The sequence below is a fragment of the Calidris pugnax genome, unplaced genomic scaffold (assembly GCF_001431845.1).
Source record: "Calidris pugnax isolate Ruff unplaced genomic scaffold, ASM143184v1 scaffold38, whole genome shotgun sequence".
Taxonomy (NCBI): domain Eukaryota; kingdom Metazoa; phylum Chordata; class Aves; order Charadriiformes; family Scolopacidae; genus Calidris; species Calidris pugnax.
In genome coordinates, this window is record NW_015090995.1 from 14,440,123 (window position 1) to 14,460,863 (window position 20,741).

Genomic DNA, 20,741 nt, shown 5'->3' on the forward strand with positions numbered 1-20,741 from the left:
TTTTATTATTTTATTTTTTAAATATCATTAATTAATGATATTTTAACAATACATTAATATTTTAATTACATTTTGAAGTCTGGAACATTCTTGTACTTGTTAAGGCATATATAAGTTAGGATGAAAACTGGCATATTACCTTTGATGTGGGCCACATGCTGAGAGTCCCCCAAAGGGTGTCATTGATAAGCGATACAGCTGCCAACAGCAGGAGTCTCATAAATTACAATTTTAATCAGATTTTTTTAAAAAGTCCCCTAACATACAGTTAATTTATGTTTGAGGTAAGAAATGTTTGTAAGTGTGATCATTTGAAATGTTTTCTCACTCAAAAGAGTAACATTAATAAAAAAGATATTAATAATGTGACTTTTTAGTTAAGGATTCAGTACTAGATTTTTGCAGAGTGCCCTGAACTGACTTTTTTGGTGATGAGATTTGATAGCAATTTTACTTGCAACAGTTGGCTCTGTTTAAAAGTCTGATTTGTGAATTTGATGAGACAGAAGTCACAGTGGTCTCAAGTTGTTCTGCCTTTACTTGCACCCACAAAGTAAGAGGCACCCCTTAGTTTGGGAGTAGCGACTATATGGGTCAACAGGACATACGCAGATCAGAACCTTACTACTTTTTATAGAATACCTTGGCTATCTTGAATAGTTATAGTCAAGTTTTGTTTTCCTTTAATTAAATTTTGGTCTATAAGAAAATCAGGATTATGCATTTATTTCTGTGATTTTAAAAGAAAGCATCTGACAGCTTTGCATAATAGGTTATGCTTTCTGCTCCATATTCTGTTTAAAAAAAGCTGGAATGCAAAGCTGTGAGTGACATTTTGGTAGAATTTTAGCAAGTACAGTCATTACCAAATTAAATATAGATACAGGTGGGTAGTCAATGTTTTTAGCTCCTTTGGAAAAAACCCCAACCCCTAACTGTATACAAGAGCAGCAATTTATCAGATCGTTTTAGTTACAATTATGAAAGGCCAACAATGTTGTCCCAGACCAAGACTAAATGTACTTTTATCATCAGAGTGTGTTAGAAATCTTTAGTTTCCATGGCTGCAAATTTTTTTTTTATCAAATTAAATTCTTACTCTTAATTTCTTAGATCTTAATTTAAATTAATAAAGTCATTGAAGAATTTTAAAACCTGGTCCATTTAGTCATGGAGACGAAAATGTTGTTGACACCATATAATTGAAGCTAGTAATTTATCCATAATCTAAAGGGAAAGTGCATGGAATTTTAGTACATTTCAAATGCCATCTTAATGTGTTTATTATCTTGGAAAATATTATGTTACCTGTTGAGTAACTAATAGGTATTTTAGGATGGCCAGTTTAGGTATTAATTTTCGCAGATACTTGTTTCATCTTGGGGGGCACAGGAAGCAGACACCTGATGGTTTCAGAATAGCAGTATCTTCTCAAACTGCGAAGTTTTCTTGAAGGGAGGAATAGGTAGAGCTTTACCTGAACCGTTCTTGTAGCTGAAGAAGAGACCATAATATAGAATAATGTTCCTATGTTGCAGATAAACCCTCTAGGCTGTACCCTGCAGTGTGGTGTGTTACATTGCAGCGTACAGATCTAGTTCAGGCAGAAGATGTCATTTAGCGGTGGCAGGGTGAGTTCAGGATGGGCCGTTTTGCCCTGCAGTTTGTCACTGGGTCTGGATCTGGTCTCTGTTACTGCAGTTTGCAGTGTTTAGGATTGTAAGAAAACAGCACTTTCAGACCTGTTTTCTTATCCACTCTCAATGAAGCAAGAATTGTGGCAGTGTCACGTTTGAATGGTAGTTGTCTAGCTTAATTGTAGAAATTTTATAGGCTTACTAATCATGGCCATTTTTCCTAATGTTTAACCCAAGTCTTTCTTGTTCCCGTCTTTCCTTGCTGCTTCTTGTTCTGTACATTGGGGGTATGGAGAACAATTTATTCCCTTTTATTACTGAACACGTCATTTATCTATTGAAGACTGTTAGTGAGTCTCCTATCTGTGATTCATATCCTTCTGGTTCCAAACCCAACACAGTGCTTCAGTCAAGGCCATGCCAGTGCTCAGTGCAGCAATGTAGAACAGGATAGGGCGGAAGAGTTTCTCTGAATGGTGCATACAGCTGTCTTGTATACATATGTTAAACTCCTACTCTCCTGACATTTCCTGAAAGCAGGATGTTGCTGACCTGTGTTCACCTATGGTCTGCTGTAGCCTCTAGATTTTTTATTTTTTATTTTTAGAAGAGCTACATAGGCAGTCAAACCTGCAGGCTATTCCAGCCTTTCATCTGTCCTGACCAAATTTTCACATCATATCTCAATTAAATATTCACAAATGTTTAGATAAATGTTAATAAAGATCTGAAGTTTTGGATGGATTGGTTAACTCCGCGATGTATGATGATATAGACTCTAACACGCTAACATCTCCCCTTGAGTGTGAAGGATTTCATTCAGTTGGTTTGGCCGTTTTATAGTTCATTCTAGCTTTACAGGTTGACTGGAGGTACATTAAAATTGGTAGTTGAAACTGAAACCCAACACTTCCTGTTTAAATCGTGCATTTTTTAAGTCGTATAGAGCCATGTGCAGTTAATGGTCTTTGTTGTATATCTTCTTTACTTACAGTATATTTGACAATAAAACCTTTTTTGACATATAATCAGTAGCAGAGTTGTTCCACTGTTGTTATATATTCATGAACTTTATCACCAAGACCATACACCATAAATGTTGAGCTTGCCTTTAAGATCACACATGCAATGATATTTAAAACCTAGAAAATTGGGGGGTGGTTGTGTCTCTTCTCATTTTTATATCGTAGAATAGATTCTTCTTTTTAAGAAGATGCTCAGGGTACTGTAAAGATGGAGACAAGTGAAACGTTGGGACTAGTGAAAGTTCAAGCATATCTGTATGAGATCTGTATATTCAGTTACTACTAACGTCATGGGATGAGAGGCTGCATTTTCTCCTTTTCCAGTAAGGCATATAGTATTAGTTAAATTTCCCATATTTCAGATGGAAATTGGAAAGGTAGTAAGAAGAAGTGTCTTGCAGGTTCCTGTGATTCTGATGTTTTCTGATTGACTGTCTCTATGAGAGGGGATTGTGGTATTTCATCCTTGAGAAATATTTCCCCCTCATTTGCAGCATCTCTTGTATTTTTCTTGATTTTGAGAGAGTAGGTATTTTTTGGAGGTTCAATCCAACTTTATTCCCTTTCTCTGTAAAATCTGAGATGCAGGGAGAAAGGTCCTTTTGAAAACACTAGAATAGCTAGCATGAGTAAGATTTTTAATTTCAGTTTTTATAAATTCCAAATGTATCTGGGTATATACTGTATGTTAAATAACATTTCTGGGTTAGTGAGAGATTGAACTTTAATAGAAAAATATTATCTAAACAGAAGAGCATTCGCATGAAACGTGTAGGTATCTTGTATTTAGGAGGATAATCTCTAACGAGCCTTTCTGAATTTAAACCCTGTGATTATGTCTGTAGAAGAAATATTTGCATTGTCCTATTGCTAGCGATTGATACTAATTTTCTACCCAATTAACAGCTCTTCTTTCTTTGAAACTGCCTTGAATAATTACAGCCTATACCCTGCCCTGTATTACCTAAATGGAAAATCCAAGTCATCAGATAGCACTGAATCTTTGGTTTGGATTAAAAAAAAAAGTATTTATTAGATGCAGTTATGGCACAGAAATAAATGGTTGATGTAGCTATACAACATCTCACCTTCAAAATTTAATCATCTACAAATGCCATTTATTTTTCATAAGCTCTTTCCATTTTAATATGATTCATTAAATACCCCCTTTTTTTTTCCCTGCTGTTTGTTCATCTGTTTTGAATGTAGACGCAAGGCATTTATTTTCCTTCTGTCTTAATCTGTGGCACGGTTGATGTAAAAATATTTTAAAATAATGTTAATATTATTTAAATAATTTTCAAATTTAATAGTTTGTAATTGCTGGTCTATTCTGCTGTAATCTACATTTTACAGATTTGTCCTGGAATTTTCCTTGAGGCTTATTTCTTTACTTTTCAAGAAAATTTGTATTTTTAGTATCCTCTCATTTACAACACATGTAATTTAGAAAATTCCCCTGTAGACAGGAGCCCCTCCAGCATGCAACTGGTAAAAAGCTGTACATTCCCAATCCCCAGCAGTGGAGGGATATCGATGGAAAAAAAGATACCTCTGCAGAAAGTGCGTGTTGCTTTACTCTCTGGCGGTTGGTTGTTGCTGTCAAATGGCTCAGAGTCACAGCAGTTAGAGAATAAGGCAATTTCCCTTCGTCCTGCTGTTGAGCATGTCTTTGGCACAGTCATCAGGAGCTGAGGCTCTGTCGTTTTACATGGCTTTTTCTGATTCAGTGTGTGAATCAGTAAAGAGGGAACTTACGAGGATCAAGATGAATAATTTTTTTAAGGGTTACTGATAGCCAATCTTCACAGATGCTAGTATTTCCTCTCTGTATGTTTGCAGTTGAATGTTGTCTGAATTCAGGACTAAATTCTAAATTTGAATTATATACATGGCAGCACATGAGGTATGTGGCAGTAGCATGGTTTACATAGACAATTGCCTCACAGCTCCTCCGTTTTTAGTTATCTTAATTGTATACATGCAATAACTTCTAATTCAATTAAGACTAACAATATTCCATATTAGCCTGTCTGTTAAAATCTACGCAGTATACTATAAAAAAGTCATTAGTTTGGTAATATCAATTTAACAAGTTTTAGCTCATTAACCTTGACACTAGCAGTGCTGGAGAAAGGAACCTTTTGATATTGTTGTTCTCAGCATATACCAGGGATCTCTGAAAATCTGTTGAAATCTGTGGCTATTATCCTCCATCATCAGTTGTAGCTGTGTGTTAGCTCTTTATCATAGTAAGCCACAAATAATGTATTTTCAAGTCAACTTTATAGATTGGGGTAGTGTTTATTCAGAATTTTTTTTTCCTTTAGGAACTTTCTATGGTTTTTAGATGGTCCTTGAACAGCATTGCTAGCTATTTCCTATGTTTAGTTTTTCACATATATATACCATTCCAACACCACTTTTTAAAAGCTTGCCTGAAGAATGGAAGATGAGTATTTGTGATAACATTTTACTAAGCTGAGTAAAGTACTAATTGCAGAAATATGTCTTCAGTTACTTCTTTTTGCTTTCCGGGCTCACTTTTGAGAAATCTGCTACCTTTGTAATAATGTTGTTCGGTTTAGCTTTAGAAATCTTATATAATGCTGCTGTAGGTACCATTATAAAATAGGAGAATGAGCAATCGTTTAAAAGTAGGGTAGAAAGAAATAAAGAAAAAAGTCTAGCAGTCAAAAAGCTGTTGTTTATTGCATACTTACGTTATACTCAAATTGGATGTGTCTGGGTTTTTGAATTGATAAGAGGTAGAACAGAACTCATGCTTAGCCTCGTAATACAGCTGTAATCACGGGGCATTTGAAAAACAGCAAGAAAGAATTCTATAAAACCACTATGTATTTTCTCAGGAACAGTTTCACTTAATCCCTTGCAGTCATCATGAGTCTGTCACATTTTATGATTTGGGGATGGGATTTTAATGCAAAGTGAATTAGCATCCAGGTCTGAGAAAGGGCTAAACAAAATGGAAAAAAAAGAAGAGGGAAACTGAAGGAAGATGAAGATGGAAAACAAGAGTATTTCCCTTTCAGCTCTGTCTTTGACCTGTTCACACCAATGAAAAATTTTTCATGTGTCCATTTCTTGTTTTATCATCTGCATTTCCTTTGTTTTCTAGCTTGCTCAGTCAGAATCTGCCTTTTACTACCTTTTAGGTTATGAAGTATTCAAATTGCCATCCTTTCTGTGTCCAGTAACCTACTGAAGTTAGGGAACACTTTTGATCCTTTTTCTCCTTTTCCCTCTGCCTAAGTGGGTCACTTTCCAGATTTTGGACTCCCCATTGCATTGCCATTTCTGCCCTCTTTGAAAATCCCCCCTGACGTTTTCCCTCCTGCCTGGGCAGAGCACGTGGCCCTCAGCCAGCAGTTGTTCATACAGCAGCTAGTGCTGTCGCTGCAGGTGGAGGACAAGGGGCATACTGAGGTGTAAAGAGATTAGGCAAGTCTTGCAATGGTTTTCTAAAATGTAAAATAAAAGGCAAGTGCTGGTTTGGGCATTGTTGACTACAGCAATGCTGACAACACGTCAGGAGCACCCACAGAGACGTGTATTTTGGCTTTGTTTGAGAGCACTCAACCCTGTGTGATCCCAGGAGATGGAGGCTGCCAACATGAGTGTTGGTAAGTGTGTACAGCTGTGGTGCAGGTGTGAGAAAGCGGGGCAGAGCTGGAGGGAGCTGCTGCTGATTCTTCAGCCAGGACATGGGCATTTGTTCCCAGTGGAAAGCCAAAGCTCTGCTCAATGGGAATTATTTAACGTGTGCGTTGTACACCCTCGATCACAAGGTTAAAGAATAACTTGGAATACTTTGATAACGTGTCAAGCCAGAAGACGGGCAGCAAATAATTTTGCTCGTTTACAATGTTAATGTGAAGAGGGTTTCAGTAAAAGACCAGAGGTGTAATATATGCAATTTGAATATTGCAGACTAATCAAAAAACCTATCCTGAACTATATGTTAAAAACTTTTGTTATGTAAGGGAACAGTTACCTTGGGCAAATTTTCAGTTTCAGTAAGACAAAACAAGGTACATTTAAACTTAAGTATAAACTCTTGTGTGTTTTTTGTCTTTTCTCCTGGCATGTTCGCCTCATAAAAAGGGAAGTTTTTGTCTTTTGTAGAAAGCTAATTCATTTTGAAAAAGTCCATTAGATAAAGCTACACTGAAATTTTGGTTGACCTCTAGATAGCGGGGAAGAGTACAGTATTGAGATTGAAAAATGTTTTGCCTATGTAAAAAATCAGGAGGAGGTATTGTACTTTGCAGAAGTTCTGTGAGTTTGAAAAGGGATATTTTTTTTCGTCTTTGAGCATATACCAAAGTACTGTACTCTGCACTAAAAAGCAACTATGTTGAAAATTCATGTTACAAAATAAGTCTATTAAATTGTTGTTATTTTAAGACATTTAACGTTTTTCTTCCAAAATTTACCAAAATCTCTTCTATGCATAGGAGTTAGGCTTTGTCTTTATCTAAGGAGCATTCTTGAAGTAATCTGAAAAATAATTTTTTTTAAAACAGCTGAAGACAATTTGGATGCAGGACAAAGTGCAATTTTATGAAGTCTTTCATCTAAGACTTAATTCACGTGAAAGCAGAAAATTCACATGTGGTGGGTTGTTAGGCAAACATGTCTGTAAGCCAAAGCTGCCTCTGTAAATACTGCTTTTTTTTCTAAAAGGGATTTTACATTATTTGACATTTATGAAAAACTGTTGGAATCTTATGTGAAACATACATTGGCGTTTCTTGTGGCAAACACATTTTTTGTATGTTTATATTAAACTACATATGTGTGTGTTTTTTATCTATGAACATATCTCAATACATTTGAAAGAAGAACTACAAACCAAACTGCAGATTTGTGCCTTCCAATTTGGAGGTTTGTAGTCTGACCATGTTCACTTTAGGTTTAAATACCTTTCAAGGTATTGAAGCTTGATTATTTGGCCTCACTTGAATAATATAGTTTAGAAATAAGGCTCATATCTGGTAGCTGTCGTCTTATATTTATGAGTAAAAATCTGTCACTGCCGTAGATAGTTTGTAGAGTAAAATGTGTATTGTCGACATTTCATTTAACATTTTTTGATCAGTATTTTTAAAAGTTAGCACAACTTAAAAAATGGAGGCCTAGTTGCAAAATATGGACTAGACTTTCAAAAATCCATATTTCAGGGAGGTCATGCTCTGGGGTTGTTGTTTCATCAATTACACGGATAGAGGATATTTCCACAATGAGCCATCAAATATCCATATCAAAGATGACCGGAGTTGTGGAGCAAACAAGGCTCTCTGTGGCACTGAGGGAGGCAGAAGCCTTCATCCTTTTGGTCAAAACCAGCACCAGTGCTATACACCACTGCCAAATGAAGAGCTGTGTTTTGAAACAACAGATACTGTGCCATAGGTGTGCTGTTACAAAGTACGTTGCTCTTTAAAAATCTCTACAGTGAGTATTACTTTCATTCCCTTTTTTTTTTTTCTTAAACTGGAAACTGCTTAGAATCTCAGAAGTGAAAATCAAGCTTCCCAAACTAAAGAGCTTTGGGAAGACTGTATTTGTCATTATGTTTAATTTGGACATACCTCACCAAAGAAAAGGCCAGGGGAACTAGGCCGAGAACACAGCTGTACAGGCAGCTCAACTAATTGCCTCTCCATCCTCAACCTCATTTATCTTCATTTCTTCCCAATTATACCAAATTATCAATAGTCTCTGTTGCATCAGAGTCTTAATCCCCTTTATTCAGGCAGCATTAGATAGTGGCAGATGAATTCTTGGAGGGAGTCAGGGTAAACAGCCATGAAATGCCACCTCTGGCAGATGGCATTGCTCACAAGAAATGTGACAAAACATTTGGAATTTGTTACTAGGCATTGGTATGAGAAGGCAAGCTGTCAATATTTTTTTAAATGATAATCAAGGTGGTGCATACTTATACCACAAGCAGAAATGAATCCTGTCCAAAACTTCATGCTTAGTTAAGTTCAGCTTGGCACTGTGCTGTTGTATTTTGTTGCTGAAAGCTCTCACTTTTTCTTCTTAAGAGATATTTTCACTTTATCTGGTATTAATATTAACATTTTAATGTTTGTTCTGATAATAGTTGTTATTTATGGTTTTGTATACCTCAAAAAGAAATATTAATTTGAAGATGTAGACAATAACAGATTTAAGCTGTTCTTTCTTGGATAGTTTCTTTGGCACTATTGGTCTTTTCTCGGGGTTTGATCATGCTCCTTAGAGAAGCTAATGCAACGCTCCCACTGATACTCACTGAGGGGAATTGCCCTAGAGATTACCTAGAGAGCACCTAATGGCTAGGTTTGCTGAAGGAGAAAAACATTCTGAAAATTGAAGATTGGTTGAAGGTGTAAGATGGCCAAGTGCTTTTTGTTAGGTGTATATTCAACTATTACTATGAGCCAAAATGAAAGCAATTTTTAAAGGAAGTAAGAAGTTGGCTGCCAATATAGTTCAGGATTTTTGTGTGTGATATTTTAGACAGACAATAAATGTAACACGGTAGATTTCACTGGTAGGTTTACTCACAGACTCTTCTGCTTTTGGCAACATTCTAAATTTTTTGTAAGTCAGTCATAACTTAGTGCAAAGAGTCAAATATCAGACATAAAAAATGGTGCAACTTCAGAATTAGTATACGCCTTGCCAGTGTTCCCCGTACTGACACAACTTGTTGGAGCTATGGAAGTGCAAGTGTCTGCATTTACTGGTCCTTCATGGAAACTGGAGCTTAAGACGTCTTGTTGTAAATCTTGTTGGAGAGCTTCTATAGTCATCCCGCTTCAGTATTAAAGGATGTTAGGCATGCTTTTTGCAACCTCTCATTCTCTAGTAAAATCTCCATTGTCATTGAGTTCTGTGTAGATGCTTCAAGCTGGCAGGGGTTTGGAAGATTGTCTGAATGTGTATGTATGAAATGCCACAGACTGTAATTAGTTCTTTCAAGCCGTACTTTATGTTACACAGAGCTCCTTTTAGTATTAGGAGGTTTTGAAAAGATTATAAATACATAATTCATTTATGTCACTACAAATTAACTCAGAAGATTACAATCTGTAACTTGAACTTTTCATAATAATTACTTCAAAGAAATAGTAAATGATAAATTGTTGAAACTTGAATGATCTGATTTTGTACAGTAGCGTTACCTATCTGCTATGGATGTCAAGATGTTCTCAAAGCCTCTCAAAATCAAACTAAAATATCAGGATAGTTACAGTAAAAATATACAGTACATATGTCAGTGGTTGTTTCAGTAAGTTGTTAAATATGGGAAAATATTAAATAATTTAAAAAAAAAAAAAAAAGCAAAACCTACTTCGTTTGTGGTGACTGAATGTGTCAATGAATCCTAGTTCCTTGCTCGCTGGCTGCAGTTGTTGAGTTTAGAAGGATGTATGGTTTATCCTTTCTGGCAGCCAGCCCTACAAACTGTATTCAAGAGCTGAAAGTTAATCTGTTTTATTTCTGGCTTGTGCATCATCAACAGTAAAAAAACATGACAGACCAAAATTTTTGACCTTATTTCTGTCTGAAATGCGTGTTTCTGAAGGCAGTCTTGGGTCCTACAGTAGAAAACAGTTCATTTTTTTGTTGATGGTGCTAAACTGGAAGAGATACCATGTTTTAGTACAATATTGTTATCTCTGTATGGAAAAATAAGTAGCAATAAAGTCACACACTTATTACTAAAAATGTTAGCAATAACCATCGAGAGTGCAGAAGGGAGCAGATCGGTTGTACAAGAATGAGCCGTAATCCTGTGGTTACATTTCAAAATAGTGTTGAACATTTAAAGGTTGTCCTTTCTTTTGACTTCACCAACATCACCTCTGTTGAAGTAATGATCTGTGCAGATTCTTGGAAGCCCTCTTCTGTCAAAAGCATGCTCTGTAAACTCTCAGGGGTAGGAGTCTCCATGACCCAACTTTCTAATAAGAATGCAAAGGTATATTTTCTGCCCACTAGACCAAACTTGCTGAGGTTCATACAACAGTACCTTAAGTGACAGAGAGTAGAAGTTGTTTTATTAGCTCTCAGGAAAGAGATTGCATGTGCTTTTGACATTGACATAGATCCAAAAGAAAGTTTAGGTTTTAACTCTTAATTCCCTAATTCCAAGAATAACACTCACATTATATAAGAAACTGAATAGGGATTTAGTACTTCATCCTCTGCAAGAACTAGAAGACATCAGAGGAAGACAGCAAATGCCAAGTTAAGCCCCCAACAGTGCACCTCCAAATAGCGTGAGGTAGTTTTTTATATAGTGCATAGGCAAGCTGTGGTACTCCGTGGTATAGGATACTATAGATGCAAAAAGTTGATGTCCATTGAATTTAATGGAAGAAAAATCTATTAAAGGTTATTAAAGGAAAATACCTCTGTTTCAGGAAATTCTTAATACATAAATTATTGGGGAGTATTCTGGGGAATTGTAACTGTAAGTTTTCTCTGTATTTAAACTCTCTAGCAAGTATTGGTTCTGGCCTTGTTGGAGGCAAGGTGTTAGGCCAGATGGACTGTAACTGTTCGTATGCAATCATTCTGGGAGCCATTATTCCTTTAGTTATATTGCCCCTCCCTCCTGAAATATCATGACTAATTTCCATTTAGGTAACCATAAATATCTAACTCTGGATATAATGATTACCAGCTTCATTAACATGTGGTTAACTATCATGGAACAAAGAAGCAAGGACTTCATTATCAGAGCTTTTCTCCAGCACATCACATTCCTTCCTAGCCAAGAAGCAAGTTGTTTTCATTAATATTTATGCATGACTGAATCACCAAAAGAAAAGAAAAGAATGGGTACAGGTAGCCAACTTGAAGAAGTGCTTCTGAATATTAGTGTATTTTTATGAAAATTATTATAGTAGTTTGTATCTAACTTTATATAAATATGATGTTTCGTCTTGCTAAATCTAACTTTAATGGGGTGCTTTGGTGGCATAAGTTGAATCAGCTGACCCATTGAAGTATGTTTGGTATTTTAACTTTAAATGAAGATACTGCCGCTTCAAGTGGCTTGTTTTTATCAAACTGGTCCCTTAGATCATTTTGCATTGTCTTTCATTTTCCTGCATCTCTTTGTTTTGCAATGTTTTTCCCATTTTTAATATTAGTTATTGGAGGTATAGGCCATACATATCTTAGCAATTGTCTACAGAAGACTGTTTTGCTGAAAAGATTTCATTGGAGCCAGTAGTTCCTCTACGCTGGTGTTAAAAAAGTCAGAGAAAGCACCCTGCTGTATTTTAGTAGCCATCAGCATTTTTGTGTATGTAGTTTGAAAGGATGAATGACCCAGTCTGTTGTGAGAGAGAGAGAACAGGTTTTATACTCTTACGAGTCTTTGACACTGAGCACCTGATTGTAAACTGAGATTTTGTGTTGACTGGAAAAGCCATTGTAGCACAGTCTTACTTTCCAAGGTAGCTGACAATAAGAAGACTTTTCTGATATTGTGCTCTAGCACTATAATCATCAATTATAATTCGGGAACTTTAAAACGTATTGTATTTACCACCTTCTTATTTCTTTTTCTCTGTTGATTTTAAAGGGAAGGAATTGATGGTTTGGGACGGAAATAAATAAATTTCAAAAGAAATTCCTAAATAAATATTATGTCTCTGCTTCTATCTTCTAAAAAAGTGCCTTCCTGGAATTAATTGTTCTTAATTAAATTGGCATCAAATATTCTGACATATTCTCAGTTATCTTCAGTATCCTGCTTTCTGTGAAATAAACTTTGATTTTTCTGTCATTAAGACTTTTCAAAAAGTTTAGAAATTATATTCAGATTTCAGATGCCTTCTTATTGTATAATTATCAACAGATTACTTCACCTAAGTTGTGACAGACATATTTTTTAAGTATGACTGACTGATGGACAGATTGGGAATTGCTGAATTAATGGGCACATTTCAAAGCTTTGGCAAGGCTAAGCAGTAATTACATCTGCTGAACCACTTGATAAGTTTTTGGAAGTAGCCCAGTAAAGCCATCACTGGATTTCTTGAGTTTTAATATCTTACCCTATACACTTTCATGGCTTTCTTGTAGGGCACAATCCAGAAGTTGATATAGCTGACTACACACAGCTAAACAAATCAATGCATTAAAGCTTTGAGTGCATTGCGCATCTTCCATTTAGAATTTCAGATGGCTGTCGTGCTTTGGGGGGGCTGATTAAAGAATCTCATTCCCATTTTAAAGTAAGAAAGTTTATTTGAGGCTAAGGGACCACAGGAAATGCCACGCTTGCCATCTACTGCAATATGGGGGGCAGAATTTGGGGTTAAATAGGTCATAGTCCTGACCCAGAACAGTTCTACGTTTTTCGGACAGGAAAGTGACAGTTTGCCAGGAATATAACCTGGATGTTATCTTCTTGTCCTTACTGTGGTGAGATTCTCAGATTACCAAATATGAAAAAAAAAAAATTGTTTTCTACCTAATCTTCTCTTCCTGAGGTGTTCAAATGCTAATACTGTGAAAAGAGTTGACAGAAAGTTGTAGGTTGAAGTGTTCTCAGCAAAGAATATTCTGTGTAGGCCAAAACAGCAACCGTTTTTTCCAGTGTTGAGGTGAGATTAGGATATTGGTAAAAGCAGATAGTCTGGGATACTGGAAAACACTGGGGCTAGGAATGCTGGCAAATAAGACCACGTGGTTGTAGGAGTACTGGGGTTCTAGATAAACCAAAAGATTTCAGAGGACTTGTGTCTGCTGGACACCTACAAAAGAAGTTAAAGGTGATAAATATTTTGAAATTATCAGTGCTGAAATAGCAATACGCTGAATACTTTTTTTTTCTTTGCAGCTGATGTTATGTGTAATATGCCCAACAGCATGAAAAATGTGTTTAAAAATAATTTTAGAATAAAATTGGACAGTGAAGATGGTATTGCTTTTAACAATTTGAGTTCAATTTTTCAGAAATGTATCACAACAAAAAATAGAATGACAGACATAGATTGAAACAGTGTAGTTGTTCAATTCAAAGGTACCTCTGACAGAGTGGATTTCATTTAGCTAGACCAGGTAGTTTTAAGGCTGATAAAATGAATTTGAAATCAAATGAAAAAAAAAAAAACCTGTCACCAATTTGATTACTTTCCAGAGATTTTTTAATACCTAAAACCAAGACACTAATTTAATCTTCACAGATATATCTTCACCAAAAAGTTTTTCAGATTTTGTTTTGAAGAACACAAATGCACAAAGAGGTTTGTTACTAGAAAACATGTATCTTTAAGAGTCATCTTATAAAATTACTAAAACCAAAGATGGATGGGAAGCAACATTTACAGAAAAATGAACCTGAGCTTATCACTTGCATTTCCTTCTATACAAAATGAAACTTAAACAGAGGCCCTTTTCTTTCAGACATGTACGTGATTGTAAATATCCTTGCAGTGGCTCTGTGAGTACAGTGTATATCATCAAGAGCATATGTATGTATTGCTTAGGCTGATTTTTCCCTATTTGTTTGTGTTACCTGTGATTTAACTCGCTCTGTATCTGAATTCACTGTTCATAGGAACTTGGGAACAGAGACATACAGAATGTGGCCAGTGGGCTGTGAAACGACATTAGGAGAATGCTTCCCTCTCACTGCATTTTAATTCAGAAGTGGATGGACTGGGGTTTGTTACGTTAGTTTTGCTTTTGCTTAGTTGAACACAAGGGATAAATATGCACTGATAAATAAATTTTCTCAAATAACCTATTATGTCTGGTAAATACCAGACATTAATTATTAAGTGTATTGTAAATAACTCACTCTTACCAAGGCCATGTAGTGTCCACCTTTATGTGTGCGCTTTGAAACTCACGCTGTGTTTCTGTGTAGGCGACTGTGTACAACGCAGACAATCAGGCTTTTTTTTTTTTCATCCATATTGTGTGTTTAGCTGCAAATCTGAAGGCAGAACTGTACACCACGCGTTTGCTGCATGGCCGTAACTGGATGGTTGAAGCAGGCCAGACTTTTTTTTTTGCTGTTTCTGCTGGGCAGCCAGCACATTCTGCAGTTTTTAGGATGGATGCCCAGCAACTATGTCTGCCTTTTTCTTCCCACTTTTGTGTGGCTATGGTAAGGACACTGTGGTCTCTCTGCTTGCTTCCGGCAAACGTCAGGAGCTCAGGAAGATGTAGGTTCTTGTCTCTCTTGCCCTTTTTTAATGCTGAGTACAATCTGTTCTGGGACAAGATCGACTAGAATGCAAACAAGATAAGGAAAAATTACCTTTTTGTCCTTTAGTTTTATCTCTTGGAGAGAAGGTCATATGGGTAGTGGGTAATAATGTTAAATGTGAAGCTTTTTGTAAGGTATATAAATGATGTATTGGCATTTTGACAAATCAACAGACTTCTGAGTGCTCTAATAATATTCCTATGACACTTGTGGATCAGGTTACTAATATTTTAAAATGAAATAGTCTTTCTCATTTAAAATAAATAAAAAGCTATATTCCCTTCTTATGCAAAAGGTAAAGTTCCATTGCTGTTTTCTGTTGTCTCATTTTCCATAGTGTTGTATGTTTGCTTTCTTTTTTCATATATTTTCCTCCTTTTGTTTCATATATACCTAAAAGAAATTACTTGAAGTCCATCTCTCTTTATGCAGTAGTATGGATCATCGTTTAATTTTAGAGTCCTTATCTTCTATCTAAAAAAGAGTGAGAGCCTTCACTAGCTTAATGTTGACAAAGAAATCACTTTTTCCTAATACAAATTTCTTCAAAGATCAAACCTTTTGAATATAATGAAAGAAAAAAACTTCAACTCCCATAAATTTATTTCTTTGGGGCACATTGTGTGATTCCTGTCATAAAGCTTCATTTTTAGTTTCACCTCTAAGCTCATCATACCAAAGACAGCACTTAGAATCAAAACACAACATCTTTGCTTTATTGATGGCACCTATATGGACAAAAAATGAGAAAAATCTCCTGAAAAATTATGGCTAAACTTAAATTTGAAGTGTTAAGGAGGAAGTACTTTTCTAGATGTATTTACTTCTAATTGTTGCAGTTACAAAGAATTTTAAAATGTACATTCGCATATATATTTGTCAAGTATGTAGTTGCTGATATAACATGCTGACAGCTGTGTTACTAAATAATAAAATGCATATGCTCAATAATGAATACTTCATTTTAAAGTTGCATGATATAGAAGGGCTAAATATATTACCACAGGTTTGCATTTCACTTACTTGGTTTATAATGTGAATCTAGTTCAGGCTTACTGTTAATTTATATGTGAATTTTGCTTTATGTATGGGAATAGATACTGCAGGGAAGGATGCAAGCTTTCTTTTAAAACTATTATTTTTTAGCTGTGCAAAGGGACTATGGGTAGGGTGATTGCAAGTGTCTGGTATAGAGCACAGGAGTAGGACCTGTGAGACCTGGCTTCTCTTCCAGTTTCGCCATTAGTCTACCAGGTAGCATGGAGGAAGTTGCTTCATAATTCTGCACCTCAACTTTCCCACTTCAAGTTGGATATAATCATACTGCTCTTGTAAAACACTTCACAATTGAACAGTTCTAAGTAACAAGTTATAATTATTATTTTCTTTTTAAAAGACTTGCTACTACATAGTATATGCAGTCTAGATTAAGTGATGAAGCTGTTATCTGTGTGGTATACTGCAGACTACAGGGTACATTTCATTTAACATGCACTTTTATTATACATCATAGGCTCAGCAGTATTTTTTTTGTTCTTTCTCTATGGAGAAGTGATAGGGAACATAAGAATACAGGAATGGTCTGTAGAGATAAGTGTATTGCAATTTATTCTTGTGTTACTGGCACTGAATACTGGAGCAGATTTACAAGTGGAATTTGCAGGGGAAAAAAGTTATTATTGTCCCCATCTGTAAGGAAAACTGGTCCAGTGATTTGGACTGTACGACATAATTTAAATTCAGTTTCCTGTTCAATTGCAGGTTTCCTGTATTTCCTTAAGCAATTCACTTTTCTGCACAGTGCAATTCTCCAATCTGTAAAATAGGAAAAGCTGTATTTTCCAGTGTGCAACAGTTGTAAATCCGGGCACAAAAAGCTGGTAGGGCACACTGATACTACAGCTTCAGGGGCACAGAAGTATGGTGGGTAGATGCACGAGGCTTTGGAAAGACAAGAGAAACTTCCAGAAATAAGTAAGTGAGCTAAGAGTTCAGACAATGTGTGCCTGGAGTTGGAAATATTAGAGAAAAACAAACGGGGTGAGGGAGACTATAGAGGAAGAGTGCATTTTTTCCTTTTCATTCAAAAATTTCTGGCAAACTGTCTTGTGCATAGTCTTTGTGGCCACTGCCCTGATACATGAAGTTACATGTACAAAATCTACTTCTAAGCAAAAAATAAATGCTAAGATACATATATGTGTTTTTTGAGGAACAATAAAGTGTAAATGTTAAATTTACTGAAAAAGCATGTAGAGAAAAATAAAACTCATTAAGTAAGATCAAGTGCTAAGCATTTCCTCAGTAAATCTTTTTTAAATTGCAAATTTAACTTGAGAAATACTTTACAGATAAGCCCACTTTTGTTTCACAGTAGTCAGAATGAAGTCAAGTGTTATTTGAAAGAGCTGCTATACAGTATATTAAATAATGAAGATGCTGACACAGCCTAAACTGTAGTAGTTCTTCTAATTACTGCACTATGCCATGCTATATTGTATCACATGGCATAATTTAGTGTATCTTTCTTTATCAATGTATTACTCATCACTTTACAAATTACAAATCTTTTATAGGAAGGTAATTTGTACTTGGACATAGCGTTAAAATGATGGAGTGATTTCCTTTTTTCTCAATCATTGATCTTTCAAACTTTTTCATTTAGCCATATTAATCATGTTTATTAGCCAAGTGTTGTCATAAAGAATGGAATTTTTCTTAGTTTCATATTCAATTAAAATGGTGGTTTTTTTGCTTGCTGCCTCTATCTGCTGCATCACAGTAATCTATTTACTTACTCTAACTCAAGTTCTTGTTCATAAATTCAAAACAAAGTCAATACTGCAGTTACACACTTTCATAACGATCTATAATCTAATTGAAAATGTGGGGTTTACCTGAGAGGGGAGTGTACTTAAAATGCCTTTTATTCTAGAAAATATTCCATCTAACTTTTTAGGGTCGTTTGTTTTGTGGATGAGGTGTGTTTCAGAATTCACTAACATGGTCTATTTAACTCCTGTTTGAAAGGAATTTGTTGTTATTCAAGTGTGTGAGTGTAATACTGAAGAAAGCTACAGTCTGCAAAATTGCTGCAGAACACCCTCTCTTCAGAAGACCAAACAGATATTCTAGACCAAACACAAGTACTTAGTTTGCTTTACTGTGGTTTTGTTGTAGACAGTAATTACTGTGCATAATAGATACCTGGACTCTTTAAATTCCTGAATAGTGATAATTTCCAAGCCCAACCTAATGCTTGGCTTGTTTAACCTAGCAAAGTGAAGTGCTTCACTTAGGACATCCCCAAGATCAAACCCAGCAGTAGAGGAAAAGCAATTTAAGCTCGAAGATAACGTAGCAGCAGGATAAAGTTCAGTAACCTGTTCAGGGATGAATTTAAACTAGAAAGCTAGGAGCGTTGGAGGGAGTGAATAGCAGCGTGACTCTCCGGTAAGATGAACGGCGGTGAGAGACTTCACAAGCCCCAGGATGGACACCTGTTAGTCTCTGGCAGGGACTGGGTGGCCTGATTCCCTGTGATAGCAGGAGATTGTGATTCAGTGTCTCACATGTTCCCTTTATGCCTTCTTTACTTAATTGTTACTGATGTTTACTTGGATTATTTTATCCTTAAACATTTAGCTTTGTCTGTTTCCAGAAGCTAATGTTGTGAAGGTAGCTGATGCTGAAAGTTTCTGATCATATTTTTTGCCTGATGCATATTTATTAATTATTTTTTTAAAAAAGTCAAGTGTAGAATTCAGGTGCTGTGTTTGTCCTGGGTGCTTGGCTATGGTAGAGTATTAGCTCGTTGCTAGCCAAACAAAATGTCTTTTAAAGAAAAGTATATGCCATTTATGGTTTGTTTGTGCCCTGTTTTGCAGGTGGGAGTGAATCCTCCTGGGATAAAGACAAGCTTCAGTCTCCCATTACAACGGGATCACAGCACAGCATTGGTCATCCCACACTGTCAGGGCAGTCAAGCCTTGGAAGTGCTCACCCGCTCAGTCCTCTCCAGCAGAACCATCTGCTCACCAACAGTACGTACTGTGCTTTAGGGTAAAAAAAAGTATGTGAAGCCCTGCTCAGAGGCTGGTCTTGCACTCTTTCCCATCCCTCAGAGGTGGGGGAGCTGGATGGGGAGACACACGACCAACAAGAGGGTCAGTCCTCCCACAGTCTCCTGCACTTGTGCATCATGTCCAAGCTACCCATTGGGGTACAGCAGCCCACAGCTGTGTTAGGGACTGGCCTTAATTAACATTTCCATGGCCTGGACTGAAGGGAAAAATAACCATAAAGTTGCTTAAAATTTTGGCTATATGAGAAAATTCTCTTCCAGGTGAAAATGCTGACCACCAAATAAAAACAGGAGAGCCAGGAATAACTGCAAAATGTCTAGTTAAAAGTGAGCAGAAGCAATCCCTCTGCCTGCTTGTACCTGCCAGATGCAGGCAAGGTCATCTATTGAACCCAGCAATCCAAAGCCACTGGAATAAAATGACACAGATAAATTCTGGATTTGGAACCTAAAGCTCCCTTCAAACCCGTATCTTTTCCTTCCCTTAGGAAGGGGGCAGTGGGAAGCCAGCAGTTCCCCCTCTCCTTTACACCCAAAGAGGGAAGGAAAGGAAAAGAAAGTTACTCCAAGAAAGATGTTCAGGATTAATATTTTTAAAATTATGAGTAGAGTTAATTCTAACACATGATGGATGAAGAATGAAAATCTCACTGTTTCTGAATTCTTATTTGTTTAAGCTCTTTATCCTCAAAGTTTTGAAAGTTGACTTTTGGTGTTAGTTTTAATGGATAAATTACATTTCTGGCTCCTAACACAATTTCAGGAGTAGATAGTTCCTTGCCACCTATGTACAGCCCCAGACCTGAACAAATGAAAGCTATTGAACTGACTCCTACCATATGGGTCTGCTTTGTTCATAGGGAGGTATGGGCATTTTGGGTTAAGTGTTGGTAGTTAAGAATCACAGATCACAGGACTGAAAATCACTGTAGTTTATCCTTTCCTTTTATATTCTCGCATAATTCAATACCCATATGTATTTTACATACAGAGATACTGTTTGCTGTTAAAGAAAACTTTAAAGGTATTTTCCAGTAGATTTTGAAGTAGGCAAATATCTATAGGCTATTAAAGGGTTTACTGAATGTCAGACAATTTGTCCAGTGATTTGCAAGTGTACGATATATTTTCTTCATAGTCCTCTGAAATGTTTGACGGATTGTGTCTTAAAACTGGTGATGTGCTGTTAAATTCTGTTTGTAGTTTGCATTTAGTTTGCATGTCAATTGGACTTTAAGTAGACATACAACTCAGTGTGGCCAGATGGTGTCTGGGAGTTTTGGAACTCTATAGAGTATGAGGAAAGATTATTGGGCTGTTAAGGGAGATATGCAGGGGAACAAAGGCTTATGGTTGTAAGCACTGAAAGGGATTGTCAGTATGGTTTAAAGTGAAGGGAGATGTATGGGCAGTTTGCTTATCACCTATCATAATTAATATTGGCATGGAGCATCACATAAAATATATATTGAATCATAAGACATCACAGTTGTTGATCATGATATATTCAAGTTGAACAGAAATAGAATGGGAGCTCAGAATATATAAAATTCTGCCTTTTCTGGTGGGTGCAGTGGTGTTTTTTTATTCTTTTTCTGAAAAAATATTTTTTGATTCCCAAAGTAGCTATCTTCAAATGGTCTTTCTAAAGAATTCTTAAACACAAAATAACCTGAAACAATTTTTTCAGTGAATTGGTGTCTTGGTCTTGCTTTCCATTGTAGTCATTCCTAAAT

General features: G+C 36.1%; 1 protein-coding gene across 3 annotated transcripts in view; it reads left to right on the plus strand.

Annotated features, from left to right (window-relative positions):
• The window catches only part of DACH2 (dachshund family transcription factor 2), a 300,591-nt gene that overhangs the window by 211,864 nt on the left and 67,986 nt on the right, over positions 1-20,741 (plus strand). For all 3 annotated transcript variants that reach the window (XM_014955166.1, XM_014955167.1, XM_014955168.1), the window contains one exon: positions 18,809-18,964. In XM_014955166.1, the coding sequence (XP_014810652.1) occupies positions 18,809-18,964 (156 nt within the window). The remainder of the gene's footprint in view (positions 1-18,808; positions 18,965-20,741) is intronic.